Raw genomic sequence first — 21,445 nt, forward strand, 5'->3', positions numbered from 1 at the left:
CTGATTTCAGATTTTTCTGTGATTCGTACTTCAGAAATTCTCATATCTGAACATGCATCATGTCATTGAGCAACCTTTATTATTTAGTAGCAGAGAACTTGTGTGTAAGATCTTGTTGCCCTTACTTCTAATAGCAGGGTAAATTAGTATTTAAAACTGTTGAGAAAAGGTATGCGTTCAAAAAAGTTGTGTTTCAAAAAAGTTGTGTTTCAAAAAAGTTGTGTTTCAAAAAAGTTGTGTTTCAAAAAAGTTGTGTTTCAAAAAAGTTGTGTTTCAAAAAAGTTGTGTTTCAAAAAAGTTGTGTTTCAAAAAAGTTGTGTTTCAAAAAAGTTGTGTTTCAAAAAAGTTGTGTTTCAAAAAAGTTGTGTTTCAAAAAAGTTGTGTTTCAAAAAAGTTGTGTTTCAAAAAAGTTGTGTTTCAAAAAAGTTGTGTTTCAAAAAAGTTGTGTTTCAAAAAAGTTGTGTTTCAAAAAAGTTGTGTTTCAAAAAAGTTGTGTTTCAAAAAAGTTGTGTTTCAAAAAAGTTGTGTTTCAAAAAAGTTGTGTTTCAAAAAAGTTGTGTTTCAAAAAAGTTGTGTTTCAAAAAAGTTGTGTTTCAAAAAAGTTGTGTTTCAAAAAAGTTGTGTTTCAAAAAAGTTGTGTTTCAAAAAAGTTGTGTTTCAAAAAAGTTGTGTTTCAAAAAAGTTGTGTTTCAAAAAAGTTGTGTTTCAAAAAAGTTGTGTTTCAAAAAAGTTGTGTTTCAAAAAAGTTGTGTTTCAAAAAAGTTGTGTTTCAAAAAAGTTGTGTTTCAAAAAAGTTGTGTTTCAAAAAAGTTGTGTTTCAAAAAAGTTGTGTTTCAAAAAAGTTGTGTTTCAAAAAAGTTGTGTTTCAAAAAAGTTGTGTTTCAAAAAAGTTGTGTTTCAAAAAAGTTGTGTTTCAAAAAAGTTGTGTTTCAAAAAAGTTGTGTTTCAAAAAAGTTGTGTGAGTCAATTTGAGCAGGAATGTCTCTTGAGGTGAAATTTTACAAGAAGCATGATCATTACCCCCTCATCTTGATATGCAGGCTTTCGACCCATGAGGTCCTCATAGAAAAACTGTTGGTTTATGGACTAGATGAGCAGAAGGTAGCCTGAAAAGTGAAAATTGTAGGGCCTAGAGGGTGGTGATATGCAGAGCAAAGTCTAGTTGAAAACCACTAACTAGCCCTGTATCCAGTGGTCTGTACTGGGTCCAGTCCTGTTCAACATCTTTATTACTGACCTGGATAATGGGGCAGAGTGTACACTTAGCAAGTTGGCTGATGACACAGAACTGGAAGTAAAGGATGGTAAGCCAGAGGGTCATGCTGCCATCCAGAGGGACCTCAAGAGGCTGGAGAAATGGGTGGACAGGAACTTCGTGAACTTCAACCAGGAGATGTGCAAAGTCCTGCAGCTGGGGAGGAACAACGCCCTGAACCAGTATATACTGGGGACTACCCAGCTGGACAGCAGATTGGCAGGAAAGGGACAGGGAGTCCTGGTCCTGGTGGACACCAAGTTGAAGGTGAGCCAGCAACGAGTCCTTGCTGTGAAGAAGGCGATTGGTATCCTGGTCTGTGTTAGATAAAGTATTGCCAGCAGGCTGAGAGTGGTGATTATTCCCTCCTACTCAGTACTGGTGAGGCCACACCTGAGTACTGTGTTCACTTCTGGGCTTCCCAGTACCAGAGACACTGCGACATACTGGAGAGGATCCATCAAAGGGCTATGAAGATAATGAAGGGACTGGAACTTTTCTCCTATGAGGAAAAGGTGACAGCTACTACTGTTTAGCCTGGAGAAGAGAAGGTGCTGTGGGAGGTCTTACTAATGTATTTAAATATCTGAATGAGGAGGGCATAAAGAAGACAAAGCCAAACTCTTTTCAGCAGTGTTCAGGGAAAGGACAACAGTCAATAGACACAAACTGAAACACAGGAGGCTCCATAGGAACATGAGGAAACACTTTTTTTTTACTGTGAGGGTGACTTTGCACTGACGCAGGTTGCCCAGGGAGGTTATGGAATGCTCTGCCCTCAGAAATACTCAAAAGCCATCTGAACATGGTCCTGGGCAACTGACACAATTTGAGCTGCCAGTCCAAAGGCTCCTGACTTAAAGTATTATTTGAAACTGAATGTATTTATGTTACAATTAGAATATTGTACTACAGAGCCCAACTTAGGGCAGTTTTTCTTTACATTCATGTTGCTGATGAAGGCCAGGATTGCCTTTGCCAATTCTCAGATTGTAGGCTGTTGCTTGTATTTATTGGATGGGGTGAGTCACAGTCTTCTGTACCATGAAAAATTTAATATTACTATGCAAAAAGTTTCTTATGTTAATTATTTGTATGTGCATGTCTTCTTCTTATGTTCAAGGGTTTTTTCCCAGCCCTGTTTTCAGCATAGTCAGGAGAGATTGAAATGCTTTGTACTTAAAGTAAACAATGTGATAATTATCAAACTGTTACAGGTACATGTTTGAAAAGGAGAGCTTTGTTTCATTCTGGTTACCGTATCTGAAGATCTGCTCTTAAGACTTCAGGTTTTTTTCCTGTACTGATTCACTGTATGAGAGATACTGTGTCCTGTTGACAGCACTCCATTGCCCTGTGAGAAGGGTGTGCCCAGACTATTTCCAACATCCTCTTGGCTGTTTCCTCATGCTTCATTTACAAATTCATACACTCAAGTACCTTTTATATCAAGCCTGTTCTGTGACTTTGTCTGGTTACCCCCCATCAGTTGGGATAGTAACAGCAACCGGTTTTCTACTAGTACAGGTATCCTAGAAAATATTCAGTGACCAAACAAACTGAATTGGTGGAGCTTTCAATGTGGACACAAGACAGTGGATTGCTACCAACTGAAATGTAAAAAGTGAGTGGACACAATCTCAGGGTCAGTATGTGTGGCACTGTGTAACATATACAGAAGGGCACAGCAAAATAGAGTGGGTAGGCAGGAGCAGAGTATGAAGACCTACTACATGAAAGTCACAGAAAGTATAAAGGTTTTGTATTAACTGAAAGAGCAATTGCTAATGAAATGAACTAATATGAAGGAGAAGCAGATGAGTGTTTGGATTTGAATGAATAATAAAAGTGGAGAAATCAGTAGCGAATGACTGGCAAGATTAGGCAGAAATCTGAAGGTAAGTTTGAGATGGAACATCAACAATATTGTGATGTAGAATGAAGTACTTGGTCATGTGTTAAAATCTCATGATGAAGGAGCCAATATATTTTCTCTGATGAGTACAGATCAACTTTTTCTGTGACTTTATGGCATAAAGGGAGGCTTAGAAAACTTGCAGCTTCTAACAAGTAGTGTACTGTCTGCATTGCCACTGCAGCGTTCCCTTGGTCAGAAAAAAGATGAGAAAATAATTTTCCAATATATATCCTGAAAGACTGCCAGACTGGAGCAGAAACAAATGACAAAACGTTGCTATGTATTGTACATCAATGGAGCCACTCAAGTATTTTATCCCCCATGATCCACAAAGTTGCCTTGCTTGTGTAGTTAGATTTCTTTAATTGTTAGCAGCTGGTACAGCCAAAAGGTGGCTGACCATGAGAGGTGTCAACACAGTGTTTGAAGACTCATAAATACCATAAAGAGCAAGTCAGCGTTTTTTTCAACTTTTTAAAGTTGCTTTGGCCACAAGTAGCTTGTGTGGATAATGAGCTTTACTGAAAGCTGGCTGTGGGTGCGAAGAAAAGTGCTGGTCATGAGGAAATACTGTTCTGTTTTCTGCTTCTAGTGGTTCTGTAGCTGTTTCTACAAGGAACTGGTCTTAAATTAACCAGTTCTTCACTTCTAGACAGCCTGTAAAAACAATTGGATTTTATGTCACACACTGTTCTCAGAGAACAGCAGCCATAAATTTAGTAGAAGCCAAGGCATTACATGACTGTTGCGATTATGTGGGGATTAGGAGAGAAAAATTGCAGTAGAACAGTAGCATTTACAGACACTTAATAAAGGAATGTGTTGTATTGGGAAACATACTTTATTTCAGATTTACTGTATTTTTAACCTTTCTGGGACAGTTAAATGTGTAAAACTTTTCCTCGTGTTTGAAAAACAGAAAACAAAATCAGACCCTTTAAAATAATGAATAATTCAATAATGAATTATCAGTTTTTTTCAGAAGATGATTTTGTCCATGGTTCCTGAGCAGACTCCTACAAAAGGAATGGTACCTACTCTAAATAAACTTATTAGTTACCAGTTTACATATCACTGAATACTGGAGCATAAAGAAATCCTTCAGGAACTAATTGGAAAACAAGTTCATCTGTGTGAATGACAGCAGATTCATTGCTTGTAATTGAATTACAGATGTTACTGACTGCAGTTTTTTGCAAATATTGTAGTGACCTAAATCAAATCTGCAAAATACCTACCTGAAATTGCCATATGAGAGATTTTGAGTAAATTGGCCAGCAAAAAAACCCAAAAGAAATCAACAGGAGATTTAAGCATAGATGATTTGGCTCAGTAATTCTATAACAGATAATTGTAATGCTGGATATGTAAAATAATTATTTAAAAGGAACTCAAGGCTCTAAAGAAAATACTTTTCAAAAGGTCAAATAGTATAAGTACTGGTCGTCTTCAGTTGCTTTTACTTGCCTCATAAGGTTTGTGCAATAGCTTTCTTTTTAGTTCCAAGCATGTGAAGCTAACAAAAATCACTAGCTTCTGTCAGCATCTCTTTGTTCTTGCCTAGTTTTCTCTTTAAAGTTTCAATGACGTAGCATGCCATTGAACTTGCTCCTCATTGGATGGAATTGAAACGTTGTTCCTTGTTTTGGTGTTTTCAGTGAGTTGTGTCTTCCCCAGAGTTGCTAGCCAGCCTCTTGCATTTTCTCCTAACTTGGGTCTGCTCCCCCTCATGGTGACATTTCCCTTCAAGGACTGTGTCAGGGGTACTGTGTATGTTGAAAGGGCTTTGTGCCATATTCAGAGAAAATTTTACTTTACAGTTGTTATCTTTTGGCTTAGATTAAGTTACTCTATATCAAGCTACTAATATTCTAATACAGCAGTTTTGGAACTGCTCTTGATTTGCCCCTCTTAAGTAAAATTCTGAAGTGGGTATAGGATCCTTTGTCTTTTTTTTAAATTACCCTGCCCATATCATCTCATCTGCAGACTACAAGTGATGTCCTGTCATAGCTACATCTCCATAACTGACTTTTCTGCAAGGATTGAATTCTATAGTGTTTCTTTGAGAAAAGTGATTTTCATTATTCTTTATGTCTTGCCAAGTTAAAAAGTAATTTTTTAAATGTAATCGAATACTGCTTGGACTTCCCTATCTTTGCAAAACTGTGGGAATTCATAGACAATCCACAAATTTGGCTCAAAAAGCAGAAGACAGTAATATGTACTATTTCACTGTATAGGGTGAGTCCCACAGGAAAACACAGTAGTAGTAATGATGTCACGATAATTTCAATGTTTACATTTATTTTAGACAAAGAGAGACAAAACAGTGCATATCTTAAGCAAATTCCAATGGAAAACAATGTATTAGAACTATCAACAATGAGAAAGTAAATATATACTATAACTCAGCAAAAACTTTATTATCTAATGTTCTAAAGTTGTTTTTCATAAAATCTTTACTTTTTTTTTTTTGCAAGTCCCTTTCTAAACAAAAGCCACTTCACTTTGAAACAAAATAATTTTTGCACTTGCTGTAATGACATAAACACTGTGGGAGCTTAGTATTACAATTCTATGTCTCAACTATTGAAGTTTGTTTTCCTGCTTTGCAAAATATTAGAGAATCCATCGAACGCTCTTTTCTTCTTAACAAAAAACTGCTCCTGTCCTATATTTGTCTGACTTTCTTGACTGAGATTTTCACTGGAAATTTGGAGGTGTTCTACAGTTGTTGTAGAATTATTTCCCAGTTCTGTCAAAGTGGTGTCATCCTCCATCTTGCTGGAATCAGCGCTTTTAGACATTATATTTCCTGTAAGCTTTTGTGGGAATGAATGTGAACTGTATTGTGTGCTTTCATTGAAGAAACCTTGTGGGACTGAGAAGGAATATGCATCCTTGTCACTCTGATCCAGTTGGAAATGACCATGTGTTGTGAACACTGACTGTGTTTTCCCAGAAGTAGGAAGATGCAGCAGATCTGCTGTGAGATTATAAGATTGTGTTTCTTCAGGCAGACTGCAGTTGCTGGTATCCTGTAGTTCTGTGTATCCATCACAGTTTTTTTCATCAAAACCTCTTTCCATTTTATCTGCCCAAGCCTTAGTTGTGTTTTCCTGCTTCCCCTGTGGTAGCAAGTCTTCTTGCTGTGTAATGACCATGAAATGTTTTTCAGCTCTATGTTCAGACAGCGACTGAAGAGATGGTTCATTGCTGGAATGCAGCAGCGATGTTTTTCTAACAGTTTCATTCAAACCAATATCAATGGGAGCAAAAATAAAGTCATTGTCCTCAGATGTATGCATGTCTCTTCTTAATGTAATATCTGTTTCTCCATGATTCTTTTCAGGGGAGTTCCTGGCTATGCTCTCATCTGTACTTCCCTCTGGTGCATTTTCTTTTTGTTCAGTGGGACTGAAGCTGAGGGAATGCTGTAATCCAGTGGGAAGTGGATACAGCTGCAATTCAGCCTCTTTAGGAGTGTGCTCTGTGTCATACGTGGGAGAATGTGTTAGTGAAAGTACCGTGTTACCAAACTCCATACTTTGACTGTGGAGAGAATCAGAAATAGAGTTTTGTACTGTCGACTCTGCATTAGTAAAATAATCGAATGCCCCTGTAACTTCTTGACTTGAAGAACTAATTGTATCTGGGTCTGACATGCTTACGTGGCCACCACGTTTATCAGTGTAAGGGGATGTTGTTTCACACGTGGTGGTATCTGATCCATAATTAATAGTGGTTTCAAAATATGCAGTGTTCTCATCTTCATTTTTTCCAATATGCTGAACTTCAGCAGCAATGTTTGGAGACTCTGGCAGTGTTGGGAGCTTCTCTGTTCCACTGTTTGTATTGGCTTCCTCTAGTGACGACTGACAAACTGGCAGGTTGTCACTGACATCATCACTGACATCAGGTTGTTCCAGTTCAAAGTCTTCTAAAGAACTACAGTCACTCAGTGAGAATGGAGTCCCTTCATCTGAAGAACTATCACCAAACATATCTGCTGAAGCATCTTTTTCATTTGAACATATCCTTTTACAGTCATACTCTGTAACAGGAAAGTTTTCTGTTGTTTCACAGCTGCTTAAATTCTCAATATCTGTATCACTTTTGGAGACATTGGGTAAAGTAAAATCTCCCACATCACTAGGTATATTTAAGTTGCTGTTTAGACCAAGTTGTTCATCACAGTCTTGCTTTCCATGCATAAATTCTGTAGTGTGTGTGGGTTCATTATGCGAAACTATACCTTTTCTTTCTGGAGAATCTGGTGTAGCCTTTGTGATCTCAGAATACAACAGACCAGAGTTGTTGCTTACTTTGCTGTCTTGTGCAACTGAATGTGTTTGTACTGTGGAAAATGGAAAGTCAGTTTCTCCCTTCTCTGAATTTGAAGAGTCGTGATTTGAGTAAGGGTCAGCATTCAGTCTCCTGGGTATGGGAGGGACCCTGCTCTTCTCTGAGTCTCGGTTGTTTGTATATGTTGAATCTTTCCAAAATGCAGTGGTGTTACTCATTAATTGTCTTGGTGTTACTTCATTGATGTTCTGGTACTCTGTCCTTACAGAAAACAGTCCATTATCATAAACATCTACACTTTCATAATTGTCAATACTAGTTTGAATTTCTGAAAATACTGGTTTTTTCTTCATGTTGATCTCAGCATTGCTTTGTTTCTGGTATTCTGCACCATTACCAGTGACATTTTCATATGAAGTAGAAGTTTCTATAGGAAAAATGTGTGTGTTTCTTGAAGAATTCTCATCACAAATTAACACATTACGCTGTGTATTTGTTGGTTTGCTTGCAGAAAACTCTCTGCTCAAGGTTTCATCTGAAAAAGCTTGATTAGAATATGTATGTTCTGAACTCGAATTTTTATTCCTGTGCATGTGTCTCCACAGGCTCACCAGGTAGGGTCTGGCAAAAGCACCCAGACAAAAAGCACAAACAAATGTAATGAGCACTGAGAGGGAGACAGCCAGTGCAAGGTCTGACTCCGCTTTTTCTTGTCTAAAAACAGTGTTAGTGTCCCGGGCTTTTCTAGCCAAAAATGTTGAAACCTTTTCTTTCACCTCTATATTGTAAATGAGATATTTCTCCTTTGTTGTATTAAAAATACAGAAATATAATCCTTCAGCAGTTTTCTCAGCATTGTATATCACTAAATTATTCCTTTTATTCAGTGTCATATGAGGAAGACTGTGATTTTTTGAAATTCTACCTTTAGGTGTCCACCAAGAGATTCCATTATCTGAAATAAAAAAAAAAATACAAACTCAGTCTTTCTTAAAAACAAGAAAAATAGTGTGGGTGAGGGAGGAGGTCACTGAAATCATCTTAAGTATGTTCTGGGTTGTACTAGAAATAGCTGGTGATCTTCCTTGTGGAAGAGACATACTAACAACCAGCTGCTTTCCAGCGTGGCCATGGTCACTGAATGCAGCTGTGGGATAAAACTTCACCTGTTGACTGTCAGAGTTTCAACCACTGTGATTTTCTTGTTACTGGTTTGACTCCAGCAAAAAGGTCTTAAATCAAGTATATTTGTATTGATTGAGCAATTGTTCCAAACTTTACCTAGTGTGGGCCATGGCTGGTTGTTGGCTTTTGGAATATGTTTCAAGGTCATATGTTCACCTTTGCCTTAGGTTTTGTTCCCAGTTGAATTTTGGTGCAATCCACTGTGTTGATTTTAATCCAAGTTTCTGTGACTTTTCTTGTAAATAGACAAAGTAGGTGGCATTTCCAATATACCCAACATATTCTCATTTGGGGATGAAGTGTTCCCAGGGGCAAGCCTTACCACCCCAAGTGCTGTTATTCCACTAGAGTTAAACCATTTTGCCTCACTGCATATGACACATACACCTTCTACTCTAAGTCTGGTCTTCGTTTTCCATCTGCATGGAAAGTCTTGGCTCTGTAGGTTTTGTCTCTTGTACTTTCAGTGCTCTGTATTAATTGTAAAGGTAAGTGAAGTTTGCTACAGTAGCTGTACTTTTTAAGAAGGAATAGAAATCCTTTCCCTTGCAAATAAACTTTGATTTCCTTTTGCGGTTAGCTGAATACTGAAAACTATTGCATCCTTCTCAGTTTTATGCATGCCCTGCAAGTGCCATCTCACTGTTTGGTACTTTGTTTCAGTCCAAAATGAACTGATACATTTGCAACATACTACTTACTGAAATTTGTTTGTGTATAACTTGGCATCCTTATTAGTTTAATGTAAGGAAGGAGATGAAGCCTTTTTTGGGAAACATGACTTTCAAATATTCTAACCAGTATATTAATTGCATGTTAAATTGTTGTTCAGTTATTTTTAAACAGTATCTTTAAAACCCCACTTTTAAACCCAGATTTCTTTGATCATTCTGCATGCATTGGGATTTTAGAGGATTTAGATGGAGTCCCTGATGTACATACCCCTTGTGTTGTCCAAGTTACAGTTCAGCACTGCTGTGTTCCCTGTTGAGATTGTAGCCCTCTTGAACAAAACACTGTCCTTGCAGTTTAAATGGAAACTTGAAAGATACAGCAGAGGTTTCTGTGAGCTGGCAAACTTATTGTATGAAAGGCTCCATTTTTTCCTTGTGGAGTCAAAAGGAAAATGAATTAAATGTTTAAAAGCATTTAGCCTGCAGTTAAATATCCAGGCATTATTTGACAAATACACTTCAAGTTGAAAGAAGTTCAAATTGATCAGTATTTGTGGCAGAGGGATTGTCAGAGGATTTTCACGGAGATCCACAACCTATTTGGGAATAATTCATAATTAATTTGATTAGTCTTACAATGGAATCCTTATTGCAACATCTACAATGTTTCTTTTAGTATACAAGCACTTTTGTAGTTATGCAAACAATACATCTATTTAGGATTTCAATAATTGTTCTAAGGTTTTTAATGTACATGAAAATGATAAATTGTGGTACATTTAGAATTCTTCCATTGTAGACCTACCTCTGTGTGAATGAGAAACTGCAGGACTCTTGCCATGGAAGGAATTGGGGGTAGAAAAGTGTGTTTAAGGCAATTATGGATTGATTTGTGGCATAGATAAATAGCGAATTGATGGTTATATTTTGTATATTTTTGTGCGTGTTTTCCTATACATGAAAAGCAAATATATAAAAATATTATTGTCACCATTTGCTTTGGTTTTTATAATCGTACACTAATATTATAATTAGAGCAATATAATCATGCTGAAGAGTTGATAATTAATATCTTTAATGATGATTAACATAACACATTGAAGCAGTTGTAATATTGCTTTACAACCTGTAATTTGTTGAGATCCCTGAAGGCGTCTGGATGAATTTTAGTTATCTTGTTGTTTTGCAGGTCAATGTCCTTCAGCTGTGAACAGTTTTGAAAATCCTTTGGGTCAATCTGTTGTATGCTATTGGATGACATATGGACAGTTTGTAAAGATTGCAGCAGGCCTAGTCCTAGGAAGAACAAAACTATGTTACATTTCGTGTTCTTGTTTTCCCAGTTGCATCAAGTGTCTTTATAAAATTCTTTGCAACAAAATTCCTTCCATTCCTGTCTATTGCAATGAGTGGCTGCAGCCTTTGTGTTATTATGCCTTTCCTAGTCAGTGGTTGTCCTAATCTAAAAGTTGCATAGGATCAACAGCAAGCACATTAATACAGTCACTGTCAATGCATGCTTTAAAAATTGACACTTCCATAAAAGCAGTAACATTCCTGTGATCTCTGTACTTTAAGCATACTTCTCTGAAGAACTGGAGGTAGGAAAGGAGGAGCGTGAAAAGGGTGGAATATATTCAGTTTACAAGATCTAAATATGTTAATTTTAGGTAAAAGATGGAGATACAAAAGGTGATACAGTATCTCCTATCCATTGCCATCTGCAATTTCATGGGAGTTTTTAATAAGTGGAATTATTTGAATCATATTCATAGGATGTAAAATCTGACTGAAAACAAAAATGTGTTGCTTATGCTTGTCTGCCTGTGAATTATCCAGCATGGCAGTATATTCTTCAGTGTATCTTACTTATGATAACATCTGTCTTGCACGAGGAGCCTTTTTGAATGCTGGAGATACCTCATTTTTCTCAGATGCTATATAGGCAGCCCCTGAGTTCAGCCTGCAAGTTCCAGTGAGAAGGCAGACACTTGAACACTCAGCATCACCACAGTGTGGAACACCTGACCGTCACCCTGAATTGATTTTTGATCATACAGCATTGTTGAGAGCTACTTGTTCTTAAAAATTAAAAATTTTGCCCTTGGTGTCAGCTGCTTTACTGGAAATCTCTTTTCTCAGTTTGCAGTTCTGTTTGCCAAGCAATTGATCTTTGGTTTTATTGTGAAAAGCAGAGGGAATGATTCATTCCTGCAGTAAAACTAGAGGTAGCTGATAGGAAAGGTGTTCAGAAGTTCTGGCAGTTCATAAATCCTTCCTTGCACCTGCATGAAGAATTGTACTTTGGATGCTTCCCTGAAGCTAAACTTGTGCTAAAAGTATACATTGGTAGGGTAGCAGTGGGCAGCAGCCTGACTCCTGGGGTGGCACCTGTGAGAAGGGTTTCTGTGGGAAATCTTTGCTTTAGAACTGCAGTTTGTGTTTTCTTACCTGAGCTTAAAAACAAGAATGTTAGTGAAGTATTTTGGATGAGGAAAATAAAGTTCTAAACATGTATTTAAATGAATATGGGATTTAAGTATAACTTGAATTATTGTGGTACCATGCATAGCAATTTGACCTTTAACACCTAAAAACTGAGTCTCTTATAGAAAAGACTGATCTGTCTGACCCACTGAGGCAACCTCTAATGTGTAGTTATATCTATCTAAATTTGCATCAATGTATTTTATAAAGTAAGCTTTTCTATATTGTTTGTATGACCCTACAAATACTACAACATGATTAAGTGAAATGGATTTCCTGCATGGCAGAGAATTAATACCATAAAAGGAGAAAGCCAGAACTTTCAGGACCCTGTGTAGGTGCACATTTATTGCCTTTGTCTGACATTATGGGATAAGTGGGGGTTTTGTCATCCTACATCCTCCTGTATTTTCAAACTCTAGAGCTAATGAATCTGATGATGTTATCAGAGATCAATAAATTCAACACATTATATAGGATAGGGGTGCTCATTCAGCACCTTCCGCTTCATTTAAAGAGTCAGGACAATGGGAATCATCCCTTTATGAGGATAAAGGCTAAGATGCCCCACACAGCTCAGTGACCAGCAAAGCCTTTCTAAAACTCTGTCAAAACTTTACAGCCCTCTCCTGTTACACCCAGGTGTCACTTTCATTGGGTGTCAGATGGCATAGAGCAAAATTGTTTTGACTGAACAAAATATAGGTTTTCCTGTCTTCCTAAAATACTAAAATTGGAGCAAGTTTTATTTAGGAGTGTTGACTTTCTTCTGAAGGGCAATATAAAATTCATTATCCGCCATTTTCTTAATGTTACGGTTCATGACTGGCGAGGCTGGTGTTTTTCCAAAGATCCTTCCCTTTCTATACAAAAAGCAAAAATACTGCTTGGGCTCTTACGGGATAAACTTGGTTATATTTGACTGATATTAAGGCATTAGAGTTGCAAAGACTGTATAAAAAAAAATCCCCAACCTAAACTGGAACAATCCATTTCCTCTGTATTTGCAGGTGGAACTTTCCCTCACCTTAAGTATAACTAAATGAGAAAGTCACATCCTGAATTCAGTAAAATGTGTGAATTATATCCAAAACCAACTTACCCCTGGGAAGTCAGGTCCTTAAAGATTTTTGAAATTCTTACCTCTTGGAACTGTATTAAGATTATTTCTTTCAACTGACAATAGTTTCAAAGCAGGCAGGACGCGATCAACAGTTCTGTACGTTTTAGACCCAGGTGCAGGCACAGGTGTGTCCAGTGTGAGGGTGTGGATGGCATTACCATTGAGGTTCAGAGTTTCTAAAACAGGTAAATTTGTACAAGAAGTTAAGAAGAGTTCAGAAATCAGGTTGTTACTGAGGTTCAGGTGTTTCAGCCTCCATTCTTCATTTCTTCCATCAGTGCACAGAAAAGTTTTAATATTATTGTAACTAAAATCAGCTACTGTTGTTCGTGATATATCTTCTGGAATAGCAGATGTTCTGGTAAAAGAACAATTCAGTAGGAACTCCCCATCCCACTGGCATTCTGAATGGTGATGTGTAGCAAGAAGAAGCTGCTGTGACTTGGTTCCCACTGATCCAGGAAGATTAAAATAAAGGACCACAGCTATGACACTCAAGTGACGGTTATCCATAGTATCTATATGTAAAATGTAAAATTATAGTTAAATTCAGCACAACAAGAATTCAATAGAAAGCGGAAATACTTTGATGTTAAAAAAAATCAACAGCAAATGACCAAAGCATTACCAACATTCTGCCTTAAACATTCAGTCTTGGAGTCTTACGTATTTTTCAAAAAGAACATTCATAAACTGGTAACCTTCCCCCTCCCTCCACCTCTCCCAAAAAACAATTAGAACCTTTTCTTTCTTTTCCAACCCTCTGTTCAAGAAACACAACTTCTCAGGAGCTTGTGAACTAACAACAGTGGAGACTTTTGAACTCTGCTTCAGGTATCATACACAATTACCATTGAACAAAGTCCACTGGATACAATCCATGACAAATAGGTGTGGATTGACTTTCATAATTACAGTTAATAAAATACCAGTTTCCCTGTCAATAACACAACAATGTATTTTTAATGAAAAACTATATTCTTAGAAATAAGAACTCTGAAGCACAGCTGCATCTTAGAATTTATTGTTTCATTTCAAAACAAAGATTAGAAATTCTCTTGTCTTTCACCCATTGAAACAACTACCACGTTTACATATGCTGAGAACTCTTCACATGCAAGTTGTTTCAGCATACCCAGTATGGCATTTTACAGAGGCATGTAGAATGCACTTTAAACACACAGAATCTTAAGCGCATCTGTGGGAGTGAAATAATGTGCCACGCAAAATGTTTTAAATACATATAAAAAAATGTACCTTAGGCAGTTAGTTAGAAGACGTACAAGTAAATGCACAACACAAGGCGTGTGTTGCCAACATTTCTCAAACTATGTAATATAAATATAAAACATATTAGCAATACATAAACAGTGGGTAGCAAATTGATAATTTATTTCATTTGTTACTTATATTATTGTTTTTGCTACATTTTAACCAAAAATATTCACACTTCAAAAACAATTCTCCAGACCATGATTTAAGAGTACCTTTGTGACAAATCTTTAAGCTACACTGCATACAGTCTTTTAAAATGAACTCTTGATAATTACAAGAATCCAATACTAGCATATAGGCATGTTAGTATTAACCAGGGAAGAGCTTAAGTATGCTCTTTGTGTGTAACCTACTTGACCGAGGCAGTATCTGTCATTTGCAAGATCTATTTCAGCTTTGAGGATACTGATCTTTTTAAAATGTATTTATATATATATGTATATATATATAAAAATAAAGTGACGAACTTCCATTAGCATGAGAGTGAGAATTATAAAAATGTTTATTTCTTCCTCTTAACTGTAACTAAATGCTAAATGAGGCACTGCTTAGCAGTAAAGATAAGTGCACGTTTTCAGCAAAATGGGTGTGAAGTGTTTAATAACTATTAACTCTAGTAAAACTATGAAGTTCATGAAGGCATTATGCAAGATGTTAGTACTTTCCCATAATCTTTAATGTGAGCAACTCAGTGTCTTTTGCTACATTTTATTCTGCTTATTCTGATTTTGTCAGAACAGTTCCAGTGCTGTGCAGCCTCAAAACCCCAACAATTACTGAGCATCAAAATCCAGCTTTGCCTTTGAGCAGTGACGGAAACACAACCCCTCTGACTTCCCGTGTGGTATAATACCTGACTTAAGGATCCCCCTCCAGAAATCAATTTCTCCCATACACATCCTGCCTGAAGACTTGCTGACTCCCAGTAAATTTGGGAATTGGGACCTTAGATGTGAAGTTCTTGTTACAGCAGAAGCTAGTTCGTATTTTATGGAATTCTATGTACTTTGAGTGCTGTAAAACAAGGGTAGATAGTTTATCTTCCCAAAACAAATGACCAGTTCTGAAGTTAACTTGTAACATTCACACAACATTTAGGAAAAGAAGTGTGTTCTTATCTAGAAGAGCTTGTTGCAAAGTCACCTTTGTGGCCTCCATTATTAAGGTTATTTGATGCTGCTGCAAAACATTAAAAAGCTATTTTAAACTGAAGAAATATGTGGGATGGGAAAAGGAGAAGTCTTATAAATAGCTGGTCTATTTTTTAGCACAAAACACCTTACTGCTGCAAAAGCGGTTACAAGGCTGCAATAGGCCCCAGTTCACCACATTTCCACTGCTGAGAGATTCCAATACACATGTATATACTCTGCTGTCATACCATCACATTTAGAATTACAGACCTGCAGTTTAACTTCAGAATTTAATTCTGAGGTTTTGAGTAATGCATCAGTAATGACCTTTATGGGGAAAGAGAGATGATCTCAGACACTTGCTGCAACAGTGATGCTTTAGGTTATTACTCAAGACACTGTTCACATTAAAGCACCCAGGAAAACACTATTTTTGGGTAGTGAGCAAGTTATATCTTTAAAAATGTATTTCTAATATAAACATGTTTTATAAATACTTCACATAAATTAAGCACCTGCAGAATGCCTTAACAGTACAGAGAGAATGGGAGCTCAAGCAACACTTGAATAACTGCAAGACTATTTCAAAATTCAAGTGACATTTGCACTCTTGGTATTACTTTGCAAATATGATTTATGATTTTTTTTTAATCACATGAGAATAAATGGCAGAAATAATACGATATTTTACAGTGAATCTGCCATTACCCCTCACTTAGTATGCATCTGGTAAACCATGTAAGTTTGGGGGAAATCATTGTATCAACAGGAAATGGAGAGAAGACAAAAATCTGCCACTTCAGCCATCCTAGGCAAACTCACTTCCAGCAACAAGTTGACATTCCTCTTGAAGTACTTCAGATCACAGTCATGTTGTCAGCAGTCCTCGAGGTCTTGGGACGTAGGACAAAAACCTCTAAAGGCAACTGAAGGCAGTAAATGTTGTTGCTAAGATCATGTTCTTTAAATATATTCAAGAAGGTACTTCAGTGTGCATGTACCCTGAAAGCTTACTGAATCAGTGCCACTCTTGCAGCCAGCAAGATGAAAACTTAATACTTCTGACTGTAACAGCCTTTCCTAAAAAATGTTATGTAAGAAATGTTAGTATAAACTGCTGTAAAAACAGAAATCCTTGAAGGCATGCAATTATTTCATACAAATACATGTAAACACCAAAGAGAACTCTCCTGGCAGTGGTTTGCTTTAGTGTGTGGCTCCACATGGATTGACAGAGGTCTGACAGCCCATGTTATAACCTGTCACCTGAACCTTGAACAGTGTCCCATCCGCACACATACAGAGCTTGAAACGCAGCCAGTTGCCATTATTGAACTGTTCCCCATAGGAAGAGCTTGGAAGTCGTGATGGGCTGACCATCACAGTTCCATTCAGGATAATGCTGTTTTCCTATTAAGGAGGAAAGAAAAAAAAAGGTACAATTTCTAATTCAAACAAGGTAGGTTATTTTTGAGAAGGACAAGCTGGTTTAACAAATAAATGACATCTTTAGCACAGCTGCAGAACCAACATAGTAAAATAGGTATGTATGAAAAAGTTTAATTTTTTAATGGAAATTATAATAATGCTCATGGATTTCTCAACTATGCAAAGCAACTGTGCTTTTCTCACATATTTCTCAACTATGCAAAGCAATGTACTTTGCTGTTCCAGTGGTAGATCATTATTGAGACAGCAGAAGTGTGGCTTTTCACTTTACAGACCTATTAGCAAATGTAGTAAATCTAAAAATATGGATGTGAAATGGTAATCAGTGTTTGAATTCATGTAGGAAATTCATTTGCACTTGAAATGAAAGTGCCTATACCTCTGGTTTTTATCCTCCTTTAACCTTTTTCATCATTCCATACGCCCTGCAGTCTCCAAAAATCTTAAAGGAATGGTAATGAGTCTTACTGTGGCAGCACAGAGGGTAGTGCTTCTAACTGGCAAAGGTTACTGACCCCTGAAAAGCTTCCAGAAGAGAAAATTAATTCCCTTTGGTATTTTTTCCAGGGCAGAGGCCAATAGCTTGGCTTTAATTGTATTATGGGTTTTTTGTGTCTTAACAGTAGAAAATCACTGTTACCTGAAAACTACTGAACCACTACTTAACAGCAAAGTAATAAGCCACCTATTTAAATCCTGCCAGGTATACTGACTAAACTTTTATGCATAACTACTTAATATAAAATCTGAAATCATATAAAGCTACATCAGTTTACTATCAGCCTGAATTTGAAACTAAACTATTCAAAAAACGCTGATTTGAAATACTTACTGCTTTAAGTTCCATGTTACCACCCATCCGAAACTCAATGGTCTTGCCTGTAATGAAAACACCTTCATTTCCACGGACAATAGCACGGCCATCCACCTTTATGTTCAGATCACTGGTTGCATTGCTGGTAATCTAAGAACATAGCACACAAAAAAATGTATTGCAGAACAATGAAAATGTGTCACTTCTATTTGTCTGAGTAGCTTAATTACCTTAAAAGTATTGCTACACAATTTAATAAAAAATGTCAAGGTACTTCTTGCCCTTCTGCTATTATGCCTGCAGACCTTCTGCCTATTTATTATTTTCCACAGTCACATTTAAAACCAGAATTACTTAATTTTGTAAGGCATGTAAAATAGTTTATTTTTGTGGTAAAAATAACAATTCATATGACAATTTCATGGCATACATGGCTAACACTTGTAGCAAATACATGCTTCCTTTTAGGACTGATTATGTAAACTTATCCCTCTGTTTTCACTTAATCTGTTCCTTCTATGTATTTATAGGTTTGGGGTTTTTTTTTCTGGAACAGGGCTGCTCAATGCTTCCTAAGGCACACTTAACCCTCTAAAAATAACTAGTGCTACTCTCCTGTTATACAAACGAAGTATGCACTGTATTCTCATTAATTATAAAAAGCAAGTTAAGAGAGACATACCCTCTCTGTAGAGGCCTTTTGTACATTCAAGATTTTAACTCCATTTGGCAGATGAAACTCATGAGTTTCATAGTCTGTGCTGAACAAGGTATTTTGTGTCCGTGGGTCAACAAATTCCATGCCAATATCACTGGTTATAGAAGTTTTGTCTTTTTCCACACTAAGCTTGGTTGTTCCTTGCTGAAATACAATCTTCAGAAAAAAAGTCATTAGGTTAATAAAGTTTCAAATATAACATTTATTAGTGAGGTAAGTGTAATTCCCTAGTGTTGCTCATAGACTTTCAATTCATGGTAAAACTTACAGGCTGATTATTCCCAGTGATCACCAAGTCTTCATTCCGTCTCCCTCCTACAGTGCTTTTATATAAGGGATGTATAACACCCATGTCAGACACTTGCTTAAACCGCAACAAGCCACTCTCATGGAATTCCATACTGTCACAACCATTGGGACCGATTCGAATTACTGCCCAGATAACCAGGGTAATCTGAAAGAGAAATATATTTTAAAAGATTAAGTTGATTGTATCTTCCCACAAGAAGTATGGTATTAACTATATGTTTTATTTGAAACAATTATTAATGCTAGTGTTGAAGTGAGCTTTAGGTGTGAATTTACTTTAGTCTGTTTAATTTCATCATAACATTTAATTATGAAAAGCATTTTACATTAATTTTAGACTTATCTGGAACAGTAACTAAAATGATTTTTATATATATATGAAAATATTAAATCCAGAATTATATCTTTTTTTCTGTTTAAGGGTAATCATGGTAGTATTGGCTAAGCAAATTTCCTGAACAGCTCAGCTCAGTACATACTTAATCCTGAACTAGAAGAATGCACCCTCCCAGGTGGTCATGCAGTTACAAAAAACAATTCATTACTTCTCCTTGACCAAGCAATAAGGAGGTGGTAATTACAACAATGAAGCTTTAGATTGCAGTTGCTGGTTAATTCTGAATGCTCACTGCAGCTCTGTTATGTAAAATGTTCCTGACATATATCCTGAATGCATTTGTACTAATAATACTTTGCATGGAGTGACACTTTGGAGGTTTCTAATTCTTTCTTGCATAAACAGTAAGTTCCTTGCTGAGATCTTGGTAACTGAATTTACATGGCTGAATTTACAAGATTCTTCCATCTAATCTTGTTCAGGCTACAAAAGAACAAGAAAGGAATGAGAAAAATGAGAATCTCCTTCAGTACATTTTAAGCCCTCAGCCATACTAGAAAAGTTTTATTTCTCTAATAAACCATCACAATGAAATATGACCTAATGTTGCTTACAGTGTAAGTATTATACTCACAATCAGATTGATGACGGCCAAAATAAAAAGAACAACAATCACACATATGGCCAAGTTGCCTTTCCTGCCACGTAACCCTGTCTTATGGAGACGGTCTTCATCAATTGGAATGTATCCTGCTTTGAAGTTACTGTTGTGCTCCTTATTAACATTCCTGCGTTCCACAGCCTTCTCTCGCATAGACTTCTTCACCGGGCCATTAGAACTTTGCTGTAAAACAAAGCATGGATTAGTTTTAAAAGGCAGGTCAGTTCACCAAAATGACACATGTATATGTATGCCAAAAATATAAATCTGAATTGACTAGTGTAACATAGTAGATGTTACATTCAATATTAGATTTCAGTCTGCCACTCTGTACTTAGCATACATGCTTAGAACCACAGCAATCTCTGCTAACACAATGACTAAGTTTAAAATCCAGGTATTTTCAGACAATATATGGTTTTATATCTCATTTTTATTATGGCAGATAGAAATTATTAATGACACTGCTGCAGTAAAAAACCCCAAAGCAGCTGTAAAAGAACTCCATCAAGTTTTTGCCTCTCAGGGAAGATAGAGGAGATAATCCTGCAGGTCATTTGCCAATATATAGGATTTTAGCTCCCTTCATGCTCACGTATGCCAGACTCTCAATTAGTCTATTCAAAAGGTGTGTGGTGAATACAGTTTTTAAGTTAGTTTGATAGCATAGGGTTTGTATTGAACTTACATTGCTTGCATTGAGAAAAATACTGTGAGGCTTCGAACTTGTCATGGGAAACTTGGCCTGCCTAATTAAATTTAATAATCTTAAGTTACTAGTTTGCAAAGGATATCCTGTCAATGTAACAATTTATTAGAGAAAACTCTGGTAGGTATTCCTAGAGAAAGTCAACTCGATGTTTTTTTCTAGCTGTCCAAAATTTTGTTCCATCTCCCTTGAATTGAACAGATTGCTATTTAAGGATTCAAATCTTCACAGAAAGGACTTGATATTTCTGATGTTATTTTCTTCACCTGAAATGAATCCCTAAGCTTACTGCGCTTGCTCGTGTCTATGTCGATGTAACGGGTAAAAATATCTTGTTTTCTTCTGTTGCCGAAGCACAAAGAAATGGTGCTGAGAAAGGTGCTTGACCTAGACAAGTTTATGGAGAGGTGCCTGGGCGATGTTCGGAACCACTCCGACCCAGCACAAGCCGTGCGGCCGCGTACGCGCCCACCGCCGCCTCCCGCCCCGCTCCTTAGTGCCAAGCTCCTTAGTGCCAAGGGCAGCGCCATTCCTGCAGTGCAGAAATGCCACGCGCTTTATTCCCAAGGCAGAAAGTATTTTTGTTTGTCACAGACCCGCGCCTGCGGCCAGGACGGCACAGCTCCGGGCCCCGCATGGCCGAGCCCGTCCTGCCCCGCAAAGCCCCGGGCACGGGGCGGGAGCGCCCCCCAAGCGCCACTGAACCTCCCCGGCCCGGGCAGGCGGCGGGGCTGGCGGGCTCCGGCACCGCACCAGCCTCACACACGCCGCGAAAATGGCGCCCTCGCCAGAGCGCCCCGTGCGCAAGCAGCACCCCCCGGCCGGACCGGCCGCTCCCCGCGGCCCCGCTCCCCCCTCGCTCCGCCGGGACGGCGCCGCCGCCTCCCCGGGCCGTGTCCCGGCGCGGACGGACCTGCTCGGGGGCGGCCGCCGCCATCTTCCCCCGCTGCTGCCGCCGCCGCTGCAGAGAGGCCAAGGGCGCCCCCTGGTGCCGCTGAGCGGGCGGGTCCCCGCGGCCCGCGCCCTCAGGCGTTACCCGGCGGCGCCGCCCGGCGGCCGCGGGCCGGCCCCGCTCCACGGGCGGCCGCCG

At 38.0% G+C, this 21,445-nt stretch overlaps 2 protein-coding genes across 4 annotated transcripts; both read right to left on the reverse strand.

Moving 5' to 3' along the window:
* Positions 1–5,257: 5,257 nt before the first annotated feature.
* Positions 5,258–13,874, reverse strand: LRRC66 (leucine rich repeat containing 66). Of its 3 annotated transcripts, none has more exons than XM_051790841.1 (5): positions 13,692–13,827; positions 12,971–13,126; positions 10,467–10,636; positions 9,609–9,936; positions 5,258–8,436 (listed from the first exon to the last, which is right to left on the reverse strand). In XM_051790841.1, the coding sequence occupies exons 3-5, from the start codon at positions 10,599–10,601 to the stop codon at positions 5,759–5,761; spliced, it is 3,141 nt and encodes a 1,046-aa protein (XP_051646801.1). In that variant the 5' UTR covers positions 10,602–10,636; positions 12,971–13,126; positions 13,692–13,827; the 3' UTR covers positions 5,258–5,758. The 3 variants fall into 3 exon arrangements, with proteins under 3 accessions (XP_051646801.1, XP_051646799.1, XP_051646800.1); XM_051790839.1 differs by having other exon boundaries at positions 5,259–8,436; positions 12,971–13,468; positions 13,692–13,874; XM_051790840.1 differs by lacking the exon at positions 13,692–13,827 and having other exon boundaries at positions 5,259–8,436; positions 12,971–13,681.
* An 84-nt stretch (positions 13,875–13,958) lies between these two features.
* On the reverse strand, positions 13,959–21,370 carry SGCB (sarcoglycan beta). Its single transcript, XM_051790843.1, has 6 exons — positions 21,269–21,370; positions 19,620–19,829; positions 18,608–18,793; positions 18,304–18,495; positions 17,640–17,771; positions 13,959–16,768 (listed from the first exon to the last, which is right to left on the reverse strand). Exons 1-6 carry the CDS (start codon positions 21,290–21,292, stop codon positions 16,565–16,567), a joined length of 948 nt encoding a protein of 315 aa, XP_051646803.1. The 5' UTR covers positions 21,293–21,370; the 3' UTR covers positions 13,959–16,564.
* Positions 21,371–21,445: the final 75 nt, after the last annotated feature.

The sequence above is a fragment of the Manacus candei genome, unplaced genomic scaffold, assembly GCF_025592945.1.
Source record: "Manacus candei isolate 608988 ecotype Guabito, Panama unplaced genomic scaffold, ASM2559294v1 h1tg000028l, whole genome shotgun sequence".
NCBI lineage: Eukaryota > Metazoa > Chordata > Aves > Passeriformes > Pipridae > Manacus > Manacus candei.